The 19,565-nt window shown below is 42.1% G+C and overlaps 1 protein-coding gene across 1 annotated transcript; it reads left to right on the top strand.

Annotated features, from left to right (window-relative positions):
* Positions 1-171: 171 nt before the first annotated feature.
* LOC106917991 (uncharacterized) lies at positions 172-19,529 on the top strand. The gene is made up of 50 exons (XM_014987372.2): positions 172-226; positions 2,598-2,743; positions 2,827-2,939; positions 3,119-3,252; positions 3,969-4,192; positions 4,296-4,399; positions 4,487-4,605; positions 4,715-4,850; positions 5,565-5,647; positions 5,764-5,883; positions 5,962-6,063; positions 6,156-6,314; positions 7,086-7,168; positions 7,287-7,431; positions 7,512-7,556; positions 7,655-7,822; positions 8,219-8,338; positions 8,449-8,559; positions 8,643-8,675; positions 8,766-8,900; positions 9,019-9,165; positions 9,745-9,879; positions 10,009-10,166; positions 10,566-10,710; positions 10,799-10,853; positions 10,936-11,002; positions 11,117-11,250; positions 11,330-11,373; positions 11,470-11,643; positions 11,746-11,900; positions 11,989-12,102; positions 12,195-12,310; positions 12,949-13,103; positions 13,188-13,393; positions 14,102-14,279; positions 14,358-14,582; positions 14,667-14,836; positions 14,908-14,978; positions 15,117-15,217; positions 15,313-15,432; positions 15,638-15,775; positions 15,849-16,003; positions 16,089-16,188; positions 16,297-16,532; positions 16,965-17,148; positions 17,241-17,489; positions 17,588-17,770; positions 17,868-17,924; positions 18,936-19,081; positions 19,190-19,529. The coding sequence occupies exons 1-50, from the start codon at positions 172-174 to the stop codon at positions 19,232-19,234; spliced, it is 6,498 nt and encodes a 2,165-aa protein (XP_014842858.2). The 3' UTR covers positions 19,235-19,529.
* Positions 19,530-19,565: the final 36 nt, after the last annotated feature.

The following is a 19,565-nucleotide window of genomic DNA, read 5'->3' as shown; positions in this document are numbered from 1 at the left end:
CTGGACAAACGCTGAAAAGAGGAGAACTAAAGAGAAGATGCTCAGAAGTCTGAACACTTAGAGATCCAGCACAACACACACTGATGAGCTCAGGAAGGCTAAAAAAAACAACAACTCAATACTAGGATGTACAGGGAATCACCTTGAAAGCCAAACACAAGAAATTAAACAATGGACGGAAGTATTCTTCTGAAGCTGCTCGTATTTGCTTCGTTTCTTGCTTGTGGTGAGTGTGTGTGTGTGTGTATATATATATATTCATTTCTTTTATAAAATGTGTGAATATATTTAGTTGTTTGAAGTTTTGAATCTGATTCAGTAACTTTCTCAAAACCATACAAATGGAAACAGATTCAGTTGGATCATTTATGTCTGTTTCTGCAGGTTACAAAAATGACAAAAAAGAAAATGAAACACATAAGTAACTGTAATTTGAATAAAGGATATATATTTTTAAATTTTTTTTATATTACAAGAGCAACTTAGTTTATTTCAATTTTTTTCACATAAAATTTTCTCTTTTTTTGTGGCGCATTGTAAATTTTCTCTGATAAAATGTCTTACATGAATGCCTTCTCTTCGATTATTATTCAGAGGGAAATGGTTTCATTCTAAGGAACACAGTTGTTAAATATTTTAGCTTTTATGTGCCTGCAGCGGCGTAGCGCTTAGCTCTGTTGCCTTGCAGCATCTGAGTGGATTCCAAATCCAGCGTTTCTGTTCGGAGTTTCTATGTCCTCCCTGTACATGTGTGTAATCTCTCTGGATACTCCGGCTCCAGAGAGTATCCACACCCCAAAAACATGCATGTTAGCTTAATAAGCCACTCTGAAGTGCTCTTAGATGTGTTTGTGTTACAACTTGTCTAGTATGTGGAATCACTTGAGACATTGACCGTCATGAGGAGTAATTAAAGAAAATTAACGGCTTTTATTGTTCTATAATTTGTACGCAAAACACGAAAAAAAACAAAAACAAGTCATTGTCTCACGATGATAGCCAAAGTAAATGGTCAACAGTAGACTAAAGAAAAAATAAAAATAAATAACTTCTATGAGGTGACTATTTCTATTTTCCTAGGTGGCCTTTCAACCAGTTAAAGTTCTGTGCAAAACATGTGATTCTACTATATTGTCTGTAAATTTGTCAAACATTCACCTAAAGATCTGTGTGGGAATCCAAAGTTGGCTGACAGAGTCTGTAAATGCCAACCGGTCATGAGACTTTTACGACTGATGAGCATTAAAATGATTTACTGGCTTTCTAAAAACTACGATGTGCAGCATGTAGAATAATCAGAGTATTTAGTGAACATTGTTTAAGCCGACCTGTTGGAACGACAGACCTAAAGTTCAAAGGTCAGCAACCTGCAGCTGCAGAGCCACTCTTTTAGGCTCTTAAAAACATTGCTGAAAATTATTGGAAGTGACCAGTGTTTGAAAATAAAGAGAATAGGAAAGACTAGTTTTATTTATATATTTTTTTTAAATCTGGTTTTAAGCAATATCTTTTAACTTTTGACAATATAACAAAAATTACTCTATGTAATTACAGAAAAAAAAGGGAGAATGGAAATGTTTACATTTTCTTCTCATTAAATCTGAAAATCCCAAAGTAAGTTTCTGTAAACAGATAACCTAGGTATTTACTTCCACCTGGGACAAGGGTTACAATAATGTCAAATGTTTCTTGCCTTACTTATACCCTTAAGTTAGGGTATAGCAGTCTAGGATATGTTTCATGGATTAATGAAGACATTGTGACCTCCTCTTTGACTTTTAGGCCATGTGTTATCGACGGGCGGCTCTTTGATGCCACCCTGGCAGAGCACCTTCTTATTATTCACCGTTCCACCTGAAATCACCCAGTCAAACATAAGTTGACAATTGTTTTATCTATATTTTAAATCTGTAGCTCGTGCACTTTCAAGTTTAACATTGCTCTGGGCCGGTGTAAAGTGTTGCAATCGAGTGCAGAAAAAAATTCTTGAACAAAAAAGAAGAAACTTTGATACCAGAAAAAGATGTAAGTCTAAACATGACAGGATGACACTTGAATACAGGAGCTAAGTTGCTGATTGAGTAAAAAAAAAAAAATTCCAATGTCTTATTAAAAGGACTATAAGGAAATAAGTTCCATCACTGCAATGGTTTTCCTTGCTTCTAATTTCAACAAGTTATTTTTTAACATTTTAACTTTATATACATTCAACAGCATGTCTTTACTGGTTTACTGATACTTACAAGGATTTTATTAATCAAAAGAGTGACAGATGCTGCCGCAGCTCCACAACAAAGATCTCGCTTTTCCAATCTATGCTTTAAATCTTTTGCCAACCAAAAATTTAATTCTCCACCTTATATGAAGCTTTTAACTTTCATTAAAACATGGAAATGAAAAGAGGAAAAAACACTTTCAGATAGTCCAATCAATAAAAAATACCTCAAAGTAAAATATGGATTGTGATATCGGCTTGTGAAATTGTGTTGTTTTTAAAAACCAGTGGCCGCGCTGTCTTTTTCCAGATTAATAGTCACTACAAGACTAGACAGTGATCAGAGTGGACCAACATTCAACATTTCTTTCTCTCTCTTTAGCTCACAGCCAGTGTCGGGAAGGTTGGAGAGAGTACGAGAGTAAATGTTACTTCTTCTCCACTGACAACAAGACGTGGACTGAGGCGAATGCCTACTGCATAGAGCAGGGCAGCAACCTGATGAGTATTCAAGACATCCGTGAAAGGGTGAGGGGCTCTGACACACATGATTGTAAAGTTAGTTTCAAGTTCGTTTTTAAGCCATTTTTTTTTTCTGTCTCTTTTTCTAGTTATGGGTGAGAACACAAATTGGCACAGAGATCTTCTGGATCGGTTTGAACGACTTGGTCGTAGAAAACGTCTGGGAGTGGAGTGACGGGAAGCCTTTTATAGAATATTTATCGTACGTGTGCCACTGCTTCAAATTTTGAAGCCCAATCTGTTTAATGGTACTCCTTAAATGAATGAATGAATGAATGGATGAATATACTTTAATAATCCCAGAGGGAAATTCGCAACATCGAGGGTCTAGATTTTATTTGTGAAGCTTTCAAGAAAACAACACCATCCCTGCTTCCTCAGGTACTGGATGTCGGGCCAGCCTGATAACTATAACGAGGTGGAGCACTGCGGTGAGGTGGTGGGATACGACTTTGGACACTGGAACGATGACAACTGCAGCAACAACAGGAAATATATCTGCAAATACATCAATGGTAAGAAAACTTATAATGCCACTTCTACATGGCTTATTTTTATTTTATTTTATTTTATTTTTACCATTCTTTTAATGTTATTTTAGGTGCTCTGTTCTGCAACAGTTTTTACCTGATTACACTTCTTGTGGTGTGATGTTTGAGCTAGATCCAGTGTTTGATGAAGATCTATGATGCAATTGCGCGCAAAACCTAAAATCATCTACGAATATAGTCGAGAATCAGTTTCTTCATTAATTAACATTATTAAATATTTCTGTACTAGATATAAATTCCTCAGCGAATAACAAACATAAATATTTCAAAGATCCCATTTTTTAATCCAACACAGAACCAAGTAATCAAAGATAAAACATTGCTACATTAAAGGGAGCGAAAGCGTCGCTTTCTATATACGCTTTTAACTTTAATGTATCATCTAAATATCATTTGTTTCTGGGTTCTGTAGAAAATTCATTCTCTTATCCTATACTGATGGTGTTTTCAGATGAAGTTTGTAAAAATGCTACAAATGCTAGCACTTTTCCTCTGTTTTGATATGACCTGTTGATATTTTAACTTGTGGCATTTCAGTGCATTTATGTGCAGAGGATATTTACAGGGGGGGGAAAAAAGGATGCTCCCTGCCTCAAAGAGCTTTTCTTTGAAAGATGTAAAATGTAATGACATTTCCCACACCTGAAGCCTTTCCCCCCACCTTTATTCCTGCCTTGCAGCAAACCCAGCCCCCCAGTGTGACTTAGCCAGCGGCTGGAGGCAGCACGGCTCCAACTGCTACAAGTTTAAGTCCGAAACGATGAAGAGCTGGTCGGCAGCCAGGCATGACTGTGTGGAGGAGGGAGGAGATCTGGTTTCCATAACCTCACAGGCAGAAAACACCTACGTGATGGGAACGCTGTCGTCGACACATCTGGATTTCTGGATCGGTCTGTCCACACTGGTGAGAGGAACTTGTCGAGGCAAGGAGAGGCTCGCCTGCCTGTCTGGGAATAGATGACCAACGCAGCGCTACGTGAATGTGAAGATGAACTTTGTCTCTCCAGAAATGCAACAAGATTTCGTGTCAGGTTGACCCCGGGAACAGCCAGTTTGCCTGGTCCGATGCAATGCCGGTGAGCTTCACCAACTGGGCGGTGACCTCTACAGTGTAAGAAGAATAACCCATCTTCACAAATGACATCTTCTATTAGTACAAATGTGATGAATTTAGGATAAAACTGTAGTTGTCTAACAGGGATCCGCAGGTGGGCGGGTGTGCTGCATTGGTCAAAGACTCATCAGAAGCGTTTGGAAAGTGGAGGTCCCATTTGTGCCGATACGAGCGCCCATACGTGTGCAAGCGTCTAATCAGCAGTAAGCCCAGCACTTTGTCATCCCCTGGCGATGATGTTTTTGGAAGTTCACTCGAGCTGTCTGGATTTTCCTGATGTGTCTCGTTCAACCCGCTCTCCTCCCCGCCCAGCCATCTGTCTTCCAGGGTGGCAGAGCTTCAATGGCAGCTGCTACTGGATTGTCAGCAACGTCAATCAGCTGACCACCTGGTACGAAGCGGTCACCAAGTGCTCTGCGATGGGGGCTCACCTGCTGTTCATAAACAGGTAGAGGATGAAGAGCTTGAACAAATGGATGAACAAATGTGCCTGTCGTCTACGCGGGTTAGAATTGCTTGACATGGACGTTATCATCATTGCATGCATGATGAGTTGAAAATGGTCACTGTTAGCTTGGAGACACAAATTAAGTAAAGCAGCTTCGGATACAACTCATTTATTAAACTATATGTATTTTTAAGTTTTTCGTAAATTTCATGCAGCATGATACAAACAAGACATTTGTCTTTTTTGTAAATTAAGCAGCAACCATAAAAGCTCTGATCACTCCGACCCGTTCTCAGCCACCTCACTTAAAGGACTTTAAATTGTCGGAACTGTTGAAGCCGCATTCTTTGAAGATCTGGATGCATGGCTAAGCTAAGCAATTCTAGTTTCACTCGTGCGTTTGCTGAGCATGTAACCTTCTATCTGTTTGTTAATGTTTCAGGTGTGTGCAGAAACTTACTTTATACACGCATGAGCAAAATGAAAAGTCTTATCACTCAGTATTTATGGACTTTGCATAAAATTGTTCTGCTCCTGCAGCATGACATTGTATCTTGTCTCCATGGTGTAAGTGGCAGTTTGCAACTTTTATGCCACTATTTTCCAAAGTAGCATTTGTAACTCATGCAGTTTACATTTTTCTGTTTTTGCTGCTGTTTGCATTTTTATATGGGAGTGGGATGCATCTTCTTGTTTGTCTTTTGCATTATAAAGTCAAGAGGAGCAGTTTTTCATCAATGGGAAACTTCCGGACTTTCACCAAGTGGACATTCCTGATATCTGGATCGGCTTCTCAGGTTAGGACTTTGAGTAAATCCTCTTTTCCTAAACGGATTAAAAAGCCAATTTTTAGGCCATGACATACAGTTCTGATATAACCTTCTGGTTATTTCCCTGCTTTTTCTGCATCCAGACATGTACCAGGACGGAGACTTTAAATGGACGGACAAAAGCAAAATCACGTTTTCAAACTACGGTACTGGCTGGCCCAGAAACACTGAAGACACTTGGGACTGTGGCCAGATCTACACAGGTGGGGTCTTCACTCTGTCACTCCGTTTATAATAAACGGTTCCTCTTGTTAGCTTCTAGAATAAGCCCTTTATTTCAGGGAACTATGAGGGCAAATGGGAAACAACTAACTGCTTCAAGAGCCTGGGTTACATCTGTGAGATGACCGGTGGACTGAACCCTCAACCAACTGCGTCTCCTGGTCAGTTAGTTTTCACGCTCCGTTCCCCGTTCCTATTCGCTGGTTTAATGTTTTAATAGCTCCACCAGTGACCGCGGTGTTGTTTGCTTCAGATGGCCACTGTGACCGTGGATACTTGCTTTATAAGGACTTCTGCTACCACTTTGAGACTGAGCAGGTGAAAAACTGGCAAGATGCCGAGGCTTACTGCGCCGAACAGCAGGGTCATCTGGTCAGCTTTCATTCAGAGGAAGAGCTCAGTTTCCTCACCGGTGAGCAGCTGTGACGTAAAATCACTGCGGTTTAAGAAAACATAGCGGCTTGCACAAATATTCTTACTTACACCTCTTTGAATTTGTTCGAGATACAACTGCAAATCTCAGCTCATCCTGTTGGGATTGTATGTGATTTGATCGACCAACAAAGGGCGGTGCATAATTGTGACGTGGAAGGGAAATTTCGAAATTTGTTACCAAGAAAAATCTAAAAAGTGTGGCGTGCAGCTGTTCTGACAGATTCACAGAAGAGCCGGATAAATTACACTACGACTAAAACTGTTTTTCACTGTTTTTTATTTAGGGATGCTGGAGTAAATAGAGCTGAACACCACACTGTTTATATTTTTATGTGTGAACATTTTAAATGATTTTGATTTCACTTTACAATTTTGAAGAGTCGGAGCCTCTAAAAAATAATAATAAAAAGGAAGAAATCTGACTTTAAACTTTGAATTCTAATTCTGCGTCAATCTACGTCAGAATCCAAAGAAACTTTCAACCTGCAATTGAACCTGTCCCAAATTTACTTGATAGATTTGAGTTTTAAGACTAAATTTGCCTGATGGTGCATTAACAATTCAAACAATTCTGATTGTGGCAAATTATTTTTTTTCTTTTTTAATTTACCCTAATCCTCTTCTATGTTTGTGCTATTATACATTTGAATAAATAACACTTTGCAGTTTGTGGTCTCAGCAGGGTTGAATACTGTCTGTTGACGTACTTGGATGTGCTTTTCTTTTTTTTTTTTTTCTCTCTTTGCAGCTCACATGCCAGGTGAAGCCTGGGTGGGTTTGAATGACATCAATATTGAAAACCAGTTTGTGTACACTGATGGATCAGACGTAGTAAGTAGCACAACCACAAGGAATGTCACCCACCACACTCCCGTTTCCTGCTGAAGATGCTGACTGCCACAGTCAGAGCAGCGTCTCAGTTTGTGCCGCTCTCTGCCGATGATCTCAGGATCTCCTGCCGTGGGCAGAAAACCAGCCAGACAACTGGGAGAACAACGAGGACTGCATTCACCTGACGGGAATGACTCACCCTGACCCTGGGAAGATTAACGACGACAAATGCACTGCCACTAGAGAATTTGTTTGCAAAAAAGGTGAGATGCTCATATACATTTGTACCTCCTCTAGTCTTTCTTCTCCCTTTGCAGTAAATTGTTGCTTTCTGTCATTGTAGCGAAGGGTCAAGGGGCTCTTCCTCAGCCTCCGACGTCTGGACCAGGTTAGCTTGACGTTATTCTCCTCTTAGATCTGAAACGCATAGTAAACGCTTCGGTGTTTCCATGCATGTGAATGTCTGAGTTGTTGTGTTTGCTGCAGGATGGAATGAGAAATGCGGCTCGTGGACCTCTGACCCTTTCAACGACTTCTGCTACCTGTTCAACTACCTGTCGATGAGGACTTGGGCGGAGGCTCGAGCTGACTGTGTGAACCAGGGAGGGGACCTTCTCAGTATCACTGAACCCTTTGAGCAGGCTTTCATACAGGGTATTTAGAGTTTAAAGTCTTTCCCTCCCACCCCCCAAAGTTATTGTCAGTTTGCATTGACAAAAAAAAAACTAGTAAGGCAAATCCCACTTGAAGTCAGGTTCGGATTAGTTTTATTAGGGTTTTTTAAACCACACTTTTAGGACTTTCAGTATAGTATTTCAGTGTGTGGATTCCTTCTTGTTGCTCCACAAACAAGTTGCTAAACTTATTTTTAATGATTTAAAACTTTATGCCATCCTTACAAAGAGATCCAAAGAGGTGTGCTATGCGACGCTCACACACCATCGCTGTCATTGGTTGATCAAATAAAGCACATACTGGGTCCAGAGCGATACAAAAATGAATCGATCGCTGTGAAAAGCAGCCCATTGAAATGTTCTTGTTCAATCCCAGGCCTGATCCAGCAGGCTCCCACTGGGATCTCCCTGTGGATGGGGGGTCATGACTCCATCACGGAGGGCGGCTGGGAGTGGACGGACGGCTCTCCGTTCAGATACATTCGCTGGAACGCAGGTCCATATAAGACTCTGAGGAAACTCTGAGTTACTTCTGAAAAAGAAACAAGACAAAACAAAGCAAAAAAAACACAACGTCAGACAGCAAGATTTGTGTTTCCCCCGCAGGTAGCCCAGATGATTACTTCGGTGAAGACTGCTTGTCGATACTTATTAACGGTGGCTACTGGAACGACGACAACTGCCAGAACAAGAGAGGATATATCTGCAAGCGGAGAGGTGAGGATTGCTGCTTGAAACGTTGCTGATGGTGAACTGCAACCAGATCAAAAGAGAGCTTAAAACGAGCTTCTTCCTTCCAGGGAAAACACCCAAGCCTCCTCCACCACATGACGGTAAAAAAAAGACATCTGTGTACTTTTGCTTTCCAACACGATTCGTCGACAAACCCAATTAAATATCCCGAGTATTAATTCTTGTTACAGGTTTCTTGACGGCAATCGTGTGCCAAGAATCCGCCGCTGTCCTTCACTGCCCTCAGGAAAGCGTGATAAACATCCAGTCTGCTTTCTACGGCCGCAAGAGCGACGACATCTGCCCTCACTTTGAGGGATCAGAAGGTTCTGCTACAAATGAGTTTACAGCAGATGAAAATAGCCGACCACTGCTTCTGCTCGACACACTGTAATCAGTACCATTTAATAAGAAAATATGGATATGATTTTATCTGTTTTACAGGGAGCTGTACAGTCGAAGGAGTTCTTCCCCAGTACAGAAAGGTGTGCGATAACCGTGCTTTTTGCTTCGCGTACGCCCACGTTGAGAATGACCCCTGCCCTACTATCTCAAAATATCTGGAGATAGTATATAGCTGCGAGCAAAAAGGTAATATATTTTGTTCCTCATTTTCATGGGAATGGTCACTCCATATTGACATTTAGAAACAAAATATTAATATCTGTCCAATCCTGACTAAGCGTTGTCCTCTTGAACTTAACCTTAGCTCTACAGACACCATCCTAATCGAAATCCAAAGAACAGGTTGAAATTGTTGATGAAATGAAAATGTTGCATCAATGTACAATATAACACTGCAGTAAAGCCATGTATGCACAAAACGTCCACACAATATTCCTCTGCTTAATGGCTCCACAGAAAAATAAACATGAAGTGAATTTTAGTTGATTTGGATGCATGTCAAATGAAAATGAAACAGATCTAATCTAATGTGAATAGGCATTCACATTAGATTTAAACCACAAAGTATATAAGCCTTCCAAATCAAATGATAACGCACACAAGTTGCTTCAATGATAACAAATAATGTTACTGTGTGACAGTGGTTCTGGAAGAATAAAATGCACAAAAAATACATTAGGGGGTGCAAAAACTGCAGAACAGAAATTGCCTTATTTTCTTCACAATACTTTTGATACATGTTCATTACACAAACTATAACCACAGTGTGTCTGCACGGCCTGGGTGTCGAGGATGGGAACATCACGGACTTCCAGCTCTCTGCTTCTTCTTCCATCGGCGCCTTTACTGCGGACAAAGCCCGTTTGAATGGAAACTCCTGCTGGATGCCCTCAGGAAGTGGTCTGAAATGATTTTTTTCTACATCGTTTCTTCAACGTGACAATAAGGATTGAATTTAGACTTCTGGGGAAGAGCCACTGATAGATTGATTTCCAGGTGAAACATGACCTCTTGTGTGTCCACTTTCAGGATCTTCAAGCTGGATCCAAGCGAATCTGGGTGAGACCAGGAAAGTAACTGGGATTGTAATCCAGGGTTGTCCTCAGAATGACCACTGGGTCACTAAATATAAGTTGCAGCACAGCATGGACGGGGCAAGCTGGACTTACTACACTGCTGATGGAGATGTGAGTAAGACAGGGTTTGTACTCCGTCTGCTGCGAGAAAACATTTGCATTTCCAGAATTGATCTTTTTCTTCATCTGAAAATGACATCCATCAACTGTCCGGTTTTCAGTCTCCCTATGTGAAGCAGGATGACTGTTTGTAATAAATGTATTAACTTTTATGTTTGAGCTTAAAAATGTAATTTTATGGACTGAGATGAGAAAATCTGACTTTTAAATGGAGTGGAAGGAATTGTAATCTGAAAATGTGTATAAACCTTAATCACCATCTGAAAAAAAAACAAAAAAACCCTCAAAGTAATCATGTATTAAAGGCTTTCTAGTTTGGAAGATTTAAAAATGTGCTTTTGCTTTAATCTTTATTATAATCATTCTTTGTTGTACTTTTACTATTTGCAGTTTTTCCCAGGCTCAATAGACAGAAACATCCCTGAAACCCAGCTGCTGGGCACCCCTGTGTCCGCTCGGTATGTCCGCCTCCGTCCACTGGAGTTCAGCGGCCAGGCAGGGCTCCGGTTTGACGTACTGGGTTGCACCCCTGACTGTGAGGAAGTCATAAGACTTTTAATTCCAAAGAACACTGGAAATGTTGTTTTGGTTTCTAACATTTTTATCTAACTCTGGTTTCACAGACGCAATTACATGTGCCAATAAGCCCAACTTCAATTTTTCCACTTCTCAAATGACGTGAGTCAATTCCAAGATATTTCATTGATGCTGCAGCATTTGGCTGACTATACTTTATGCTATAATCTCGCTGTATTTTTAGGGTGCATTGTCCAGCAGGCTGTGCTAACACAGATTACCTGGTGTACGGCACATCGGTATATCGTGGGGTATGTAATTATGTTCCATTACCTGCGTCACTTTAAGATATTTGGCGTATTGGTGTATCTAGATTTTATTTTATTTTTTTCTTATTTGCTTGTTTTCATCTAATTTTGCAACAGGACTCGAACATCTGTGCAGCAGCCATCCATGCTGGAGTTGTTCTCAACGAGAACGGAGGAGACTGCACTTTGTTAAAAGCGCCGGGTCAAAACTTTTATCCCGGCTCCACCAGGAACGGCATCACCTCCAGACAGTGAGTTTTATCCTTTAACTCTCAGGTTTTTTTTTTTTTTTATGTAGCTTGGCGACAGCTAAAATTTTTTTGTCTGCAGGTTTGATGGAGACTATGATGTATCGTATACTTTTTCAGATGGGGGTGAGTGAAGATTTATTCGTAATCAGTTTGATTATGTCCAGCGTCCTTCATTCTTTCTGCTGAATCCTTTTTTTTCCCCCTTCATCCTTCCATCAGAGCTGAGATGCTCCGGGCCTGACTGGTATGAGTTCGGAGACTTCTGCTACAAACCTTTCGGAGACAAAAAGACTTGGCACTCTGCTCGGAGTGTGTGCAGGAGTCTGGGCGCTGAGCTTGTTTCCATTCATTCCATGAAGGAGCAGAGCTGGGTGGAGAGCTACCTCTACATGGGTGTGGATGCAGATTGAAAGAAAAAATAAAATTAAATAAAAAAACATAGAGCTGGAGATCAGAGACCAATCTTTCTAAATGTGTGATTGTTTCGCTCTGCAGCCACCAGTGACGTGTGGACTGGTCTGAACGACCTGGCCGTGCCTGGTATGTTCATGTGGTCCAATGAACACATCGTAACTTTCACCTATTGGGCTCCGGGAGAACCCAACAACCATGACGGCTTCACCGAGGACTGTGTTGAAATGTCACACCAGGTGAGAACTCCTCTTTGTATCCATGCAACCAGTAGGTAATATTTATATTTGTATTCTTTGCAGGTAATTGAGATTTATTTTCTTGCAGACCGGCAGATGGAACGACGTGTCCTGCACAGAGCTTAACACCTACGTATGCAAAATGCCCAAAGCGCATTACCCTCTCCCATCAGTCAAACCCACCATGTATGGATGTCCGCAGGTAGAACCGTCTTTTCCTGTTGTCTGAGTTGTACTTTGTTCTTTAAAGCGGCAGTGCGTTTATCCACAAGATGTGCTCTTGCCGCACGTCAGGGTTGGGACGCGTACGGCTACTCCTGCTACTGGATGGAAGAGACGGCCAGGAGTTGGTCCGATGCTAAGGCCTTCTGCAAGGAGCAGGACGCCGTCTTGTTGCACATCGGAGACATGTGAGGATGAATCTGTGGTTTTTCAAACAGCAGATATCTGAATGAACGAGTAACGGCATCTTCATCAGGGGAGAAATATTTGCCATGCAAACGTATTCATAACTTCGAATCCTTTTCATATTTTATCACAGCATCATGTTTCAGTGTATTTTTTTTTTCAATTTAGAGTATTGGTTGCATTTGTATATAGCCACCTTTCACTCATTTCAGTATGTTGTTCAACCACCTTTCATTGCAGCTACGACTGTGAGTCTTCTGTGCTATGGCAATGGTTTTTGTAGAGGGTAAAAAATTGTGCCAATTATTGCTTGCAAAATAGAAAACTCAGTAGTTAGATGGATGAAGACCAACTATGAACAGCAAATTTCTAAGTCATGCCCTAAATTCTCATTTAGAGTAAGATCAGGACATTTGGTGTGCACTTCACTAATGTTCTCCACAGGACAGAGGTAAACTTTTACTAGGCAGTTGGATGAATTGCATCAAACTCAAAACAGCTGACTAGATTAAAACAAAACAAAATCAGATATTATTTTAATTTCTCTTCAAAATAGTGCTTTGCCTTGTGTTGGTGTATCACATAAAACTCTCTCCGAAGAGATGAATCCAAACAGGATGTCTTTCATGTTTCACTGCAGCTACGAACAGTCCCATTTTACAGTAGCCCTGTCAGGAAGAACCAGTTTCTGGTGGATCGGACTGCGCGCCCAGGGAGACATGAGCGGAGGGGTCGACTACGTCTGGGACAACGGCTTACCTTTGACCTTCACTCACTGGGACAAAGACCAGCCAGGTACTAAAACCAACTGTAACCTCGCCTGAAAGGGAACATGTACCAAGGCGAGAAAACATTTACTGTCCTTCTGTCTTTTACTAGACAATGGAGATGGCACCTGTGTGGCTATGACAACGGGACAGATTGGTGGTTTCTGGGACGACAAACAGTGCTCAGAGAAGCACGCCTTCATCTGTGAAAAGACCAGACCCGACATCACTCCACCTACGAAGGCTCCAACTCCTCCTCCGTCTCAGGGCTGCGCTGACGGCTGGACAGCTTTGCCCCACTTCAGGAACTGCTACAGGGTGATGACAACAGTAAAATAGAGATAAAAAAAAAAAAGCTTAAAGAGGATCTGTTATCCCAAATTTACCTTTCACATGCTTTTGCACTTCCATTTGGGTCTGAGTTGCTTCGAATAACAGCCCAAGTGGTGGTTTTTGGCAATAAGTTAATGTCCTTGAGCCGATTCAAGAATGAACCGTTTCCAAAACCTCCCAGTTGTTGAGTCACACTCGAGGGCACCGCACTGTTACCTAGCAACCCCAGCCAAGCCCAACCCAATCCTAGCAACCCAAGCAGAGCTCCAGCATGTTTAATCAGCTGGTTTTTACCGCTGTACAATGGCTGCTGAAAATACAAGTGTTTTGTTGTTGACTTACCATCTAGAAACCACTTTCTGCATTCTTGTTGATTGTACAGGAGGCTCCACTTCTGCTTTCCAAATATGTAGTTATATAATTGCGCAGCCATTTTCATAAAGTTGGGCGGCGTGGCCTTCAGCAGCTTATTTGCATTTAAAGTGACAAGAGTCCATAAAACAGCTGATTATGAACGGAGTTCAAAATAGGCAGAACTGATCAGACTAAAATCTCATTATCTAAGAAAGATTTTGTGCAAAAAATGTAATGGACATGCTTGGTATGGCCCTTAGGCCTATCCTAATTTGTTCAAGGAAGCATAAAAGGGAGAAACCGGGGAGAAACTGATTTTTTTGTGTCCGTGCGATGCAGCTTTTCCACAATGTGGACTGGTCCCAGAAAAAGAGCTGGGAAGCAGCACAGGAGGACTGCATATCCAGAGGAGCTAATCTGGTCAGTATCCACAATCATGAGGAGGAGGAGTTTTTGTCTGTGTACAGTAAAGGCAGCTCCAAGTGGATCGGCCTCAGGCACAACCCTATAGAAGGAGGTGAGAAGAGACCGTGTTTTTCCAGGAGTTTTAAATGGAATCGGAGACGAGAATCTAATGACTCTTCATTTATTACAGGGTATTCCTGGAGCGACGGAACGCCCCTGTCGCACACAAACTGGGGCCACGGGGAGCCAAACAACCACGAGGATCGTGAGGAGTGCGTGGAGATGGTGAGCAGCAATAACGGGACGTTCTCCTGGTGGAACGACCTGAACTGCGACGCGCATCAAGACTGGATCTGCATCATTTCCAAAGGAAAAACCCCAATCATTCCCCCAGTGCCTCCGTCTCCTGTCCCAGGTAAACCATCCCTCCAGGGGAAAATCGTCTAAATGAATAATCTCTCAAGACATGTTTGTCTTCACGCATCCTTCCCACTTCCAGCTCCTGACTGTGGCTCCAACCCTGGCTGGAGGAAGAACAACAACATCTGCTACTACTACAATGACACCGATATAGTCGACTTCCACACAGCCATCATGCGTTGCTACGCAGAGAAGGCCAGGCTCGTCTCCATCCTCAGCAAAAATGAGCAGGCATATGTCAACAGCATGGTACGCCTTGTTTCTTTTTCTTCTGCGGACGTGAAAAATAGGAACAAACGTGTGATGTTTTGCTCTGCCAGGTGGGGACAGGGAAGGTGGTTGCAGCCTGGATCGGAATGAGGATGTTTGGCATCGCAAGTGGACAGTACATGTAGGTAGATGGGGAACATGGAATAGAGTAGAAACAGGCTTTATTGTTCCACAGAGGGAAACTACAGGTCCAACAGGGAAGGAAGGAAACGAGATTCATGTACAAGAATTAAGGAGATTGGTTGTTTTCTCTTCTCAGGTGGATAGACAACTCCCCTCTGACGTACACCCACTGGGCACCGGGGGAGCCAAACAACGCCAACGGGGAGGAACAGTGTGTCCAGATGAACAGACATCAAGGTACTGGGGAAGCTCTTTTTTTTTAATTTACTGTGAAAACTTAGCAAGCCCACCCCCGTTCTCACTCGCCGAACAATGATCTCTGGATTGTGAAGGTGGGTGGAAAGACGCCAACTGCGGCCGAGCCGGAGCGGGTTATGTCTGCAAGAAGTTCCCTGGAGACGTCCACACACATCCGCCCCCCACACAACCCTGGGAGGGCAACTGTCCTGCAGGTAATGCCTGTCGATGACAAAGGCAACATCGGGAAGATTTTCTCTGTCTTTCTAGCATCCTTCATTAAATCTTTAGGATCTGGATTCATTGGTTCCCTTCAGAAACTTCTGTTGTTGGTTGTGGTCAAAGATTAGCAGAAGTAAATGGGTGAAGAGGTTAGAACGCCGGTTTTTCTTCACTCATTTCCGTCCTTTCGTCCTGCAGGATGGATGCGTTTTAAGGACAAATGCTTCATGTTTAAAGGGAAGAAAGACGACATCAAAGCAAACTGGTCTCACGCTCGAAGCTGGTGCAGAGATCAGGGAGGGGAGCTGGCAATTATTGATAATCAGTATGAAAACGGTAAGCTCCACAGAGAACCAGCAAAACATTTCAAATTAGCCTGTCAAGCTCATTCTTTGTTTTTCTCCCCAAGACTTTGTGGCTAGCTACCTCAAAGACCTGGAGCTCCCCACTTGGATCGGTCTGTCGGATCTCTTAGTGGAGAATCAGTACGCCTGGAGCGACGGGGCCAGTCCGGTGCTCTACACCAACTGGAATGAACACGAACCCAACAATGCAGGAGGAACGGTGAGCTCTTTTTGCTTTAAACTCTTGAGGATATTTAGAGGTTGCTGTGAAACGTGTTCATGATCTTAATTGTTGTGCGTAACAGGAACACTGTGTGGCCATGACTCACGGCACTCTCGCTACCGGCAAGTGGAATGATGACGCCTGCCACAAGGATCACAGCTTTGTCTGCTACAGAAAGAAATGTAAGTCAGATAAAGGCACTTTTTTTTTCTTTTTCTTCTTTTTTTTTTTTTTTAGAAAACATTCCCAACGATTTGAAGCTGGCAGCCAAATATTTTTGTCCTGATCAGCAAGCAGCATCGAACCTCCTCCTCCCACCAAGAGCCCCTGCCCTGCTGACTACATCTCCTGGTACCAGAACTGCTACAAGCTGGTTGAGGAGCCGGCGACTTGGGATGCGGCTCAGGCGGCCTGCGAGGAGCAGGGTGGCAACTTGGCCAGCATCGACATGAGCTACGATCAGGCCTTTGTGGCCGGCGTCGTCCTGCAGGGAAGGGCAGATGCCTGGATCGGATTAAGACGCAAGGTTGTACAGCAGATAATATTACCTACAGTAATGTTTATATGGTGTCTTTTTCTACCCCTTCAACTTAAGATTTTGTCAAATTACAACCACAAAATTTTATGATTTTCATTATCTGTGAGATATGATGATAAAAAGTACAAGAATCAAAGGCATGAAATATGTCACTCCACGTCTAATGAATCTATGTAATCTATGAGTTTCTCTTGACAAAAAAAAAAGCGTATATTTAGGTTTTATTTACTAATTATGTGAGTAATTGGAATTTATTTAGGGGTGTCAGAATAAAAAGGGCTTTTTGTGACAAAGTCTCCAAAAGTTCAAGACATACCATTGTCTTTGCAAGTAAATAACAAGAGTAAAAACACATTTCCTGCAGCAGAGCACCATCCTGATTTAAGTCAGAGATAAATCCAGAGCTGTGTTGTGATGCAGGAGGACAGCTCCTACATGTGGACAGACGGCTGGCCGGTTTTCTTCACTCAGTGGGGTCCAGGAGAGCCCAGCAACGTCCAGGATGAGGGATGTGTCAGCATGCATGCTTCAATCTGGTTCCACGGGACCTGGAACGACACCAAGTGTGACCTGGCTAAGCCCTACATCTGCAAGATCTCCTCCGGTATAACAGACCTGAGCGGCGCATGTACTTTATCTTTTGCAAATAGTTAATTATACCAATAAGTCTCGAATCGTTATTATTAATGTCCGCAGTAAAACCGCCTCCCACTCCCAGCCCCGGCGACGGGAAGTGTTTGTCTTTCTTTGTTCCTTACGGCCAGTACTGTTACTTCATGTACGACGGGGCGGAGGGCTTCTCCTGGAACGACGCCCGACACTACTGCCAGTCGGTCAGGACTGAGCTGACCTCCATTCACAGCAGGGCGGAGATTGAGTTCATCAGGAACCTGAACTTCACTAAAAAGCACAACATCTGGATCGGCCTTACCCGCGACAGAAACTGTGAGTTAGCAAGGAAGCAGAAACGGCGACAGTGATCTTACAGAGTCCAGCATCTGCAGACAGCTCACCGGTACACATGACATGTGTTTGCCACTTAGTTGGTTGGGGCTGGACAGACAAGACGTCGTTGGGATTTGTTAACTGGGCTCAAGGCGAGCCCAATTCGGCCTTCCATCCCGGGGACATCGCCGAGGAGAACTGCGTGGAGATGTATCTTGACGGACACTGGAATGACAACAACTGCCTGCAGAAGAGAGGCTTCGCTTGTCGCCACCGCCAGTGTAAGGAGCTCCTCGCGACATTTCCGTGGATTTTGGATTTTGATTCAGAGTTTTTTGGGTTTAGATTTAACAGTTTGTGTGTGAACCTTTCTTTCAGATTACACAACAGATGATGGCAAAAATCCCATCTTCCCCACCGACAGCCCAGGTGGAAGTAAGTAATGAAGTGGATGACTGTGTATGCGGTTCTTTTAACATCATAGTGCATGTCTGCTTTTTAAAATTAAGACCTTCAAAGTGTTGAGATTTGATAATATATCTTGCACATCAAGGCATTCTAATCTCATCTAGAAACCATTAGTTGAGGATTTCACACCTTAAATTAGTTGTTGAGGCCCCAACGTGATAAGTCAGCTGTCTTTTCTTCCTAAAATATAGTTTTAAAGACTAAAGATATTAAACAGATTGGTATATTTTGGATATATTGCAGTCTGAAGATCAAAGAATGACTAATAAATTGACAATACACTGTTACAATAAAAGAACCGGTGGCTTTAGGTGTGTTGATCCCTGTAAGCCACCAGGGGCAGCAGAGTTCCTTCTAATTTGTCTGTACGTCTTGTTCTACTATGACGGCTTGAATTCTGTGATGCAGGACAATGTCAGAAACAAAAGGCAATTTGTTAATAAAAATTAAATAATTAAAAACAATGTCGAAACCTGAACAAAGTTAAGAACAGTAAAATTCATGCCTCAAATAATTCAGGCTTTTATCAAGCAACAGGTGAAGAGGGTCTAATGAGAATGCTTACAGGTACATAAACATTTTTCATATTTTGATAAAGTTCAATAAATGTTGTCACTTATTCCACAAAGTGAAACTCATGTATTATACAGATTCATGACACAGAGTAAAATATCCCAAGCTTTATTTCTTGTAATTTTGTGTGCAGTGTGCAGATAGTGAAAACCCAAAATTAAGTGTCTCAGAAAATCTGTTAAGTTACAGTCTTTGTTGTAATTGTGTAGCCTGCCGACCCAGACTGAGAGACAATTTAGAGCCTCAGAAACATGTGGAGGTGCTTAGAGTTCATTTGTTGATGTTGTGCGCCATCATTAGCTCCTAATAGTAAATGTTTTTTATGGCGTTTGTCATTTTGAGATGTACTTGTACCTAATTTTAAAAGCTGCACAGCAGAAACTGACATACCTGCTGCGTCTGCAGATACCGGGGTGGTGGTCGGCGCCGTCATCGGAGCCATCGTCTTCTTCTGCTTGATAGTTGGACTGCTGTACTACGTCTTCAGAGTGAGGGGATACAAACTGAGCAGCTTGAGCTTACCAAAGAGAAGCACCTCCCCTGTTGATGTGGTAGGTAACAAATCAGCACTTCTACAAGGGTGAAAAAAAAAATCCAGTTTAATTTGTATAGTTTTAATGCTGAGTTGTCTTCCCCCCCCGCCCCCCTTTTTGTTTCAGCCGGCTTTCAGCAACCCGAACTTTACAGGAGAATCCGACACGTAAACCCTCCTCCCATTTCTGTGAAGTACATTAATGAGGGTCTATTTTTATTTTAAATCAGTCTAGTTTGAAGCTTCTAATAAGTTTGTTTTATAGGATTAAGGAATGTTGTGTGTACTTTAATATGGCAGGAAAAAGAAAATTTGATCCCTTTTTAGCATAGATCTTTTGAGTGAAAAACCTTAAACTTTAAAACCTTTTTGTGACAAGTCCACAAAAAAAAAATGCCAGTGTTGTTAAATCCAGCCAAAATGTTAAATCCAGACTTAACAAAAAATACAGCTATATTTTAAACAAAGTTGTTTTCTTGCTTCTTTATTTCATTAAGAAAAAA

This window comes from Poecilia mexicana, unplaced genomic scaffold (genome assembly GCF_051168715.1).
Source record: "Poecilia mexicana isolate PSO_F unplaced genomic scaffold, ASM5116871v1 scaffold_12, whole genome shotgun sequence".
NCBI lineage: Eukaryota > Metazoa > Chordata > Actinopteri > Cyprinodontiformes > Poeciliidae > Poecilia > Poecilia mexicana.
Note: the sequence above shows the minus strand (reverse complement) of the source record. Positions and strands in the feature narration are given on the sequence as shown.

What these genes read in the sequence shown, in the direction of transcription:
- LOC106917991 (XM_014987372.2), top strand. Translation starts at nt 172, where the DNA reads ATGGACGGAAGTATTCTTCTGAAGCTGCTCGTATTTGCTTCGTTTCTT. An exon ending in TATCTGCAAATACATCAATG is followed by an intron (nt 3,253 to 3,968) that starts GTAAGAAAACTT and finishes CCTGCCTTGCAG; the next exon opens with CAAACCCAGCCCCCCAGTGT. An exon ending in TCAACCAACTGCGTCTCCTG is followed by an intron (nt 6,064 to 6,155) that starts GTCAGTTAGTTT and finishes TGTTTGCTTCAG; the next exon opens with ATGGCCACTGTGACCGTGGA.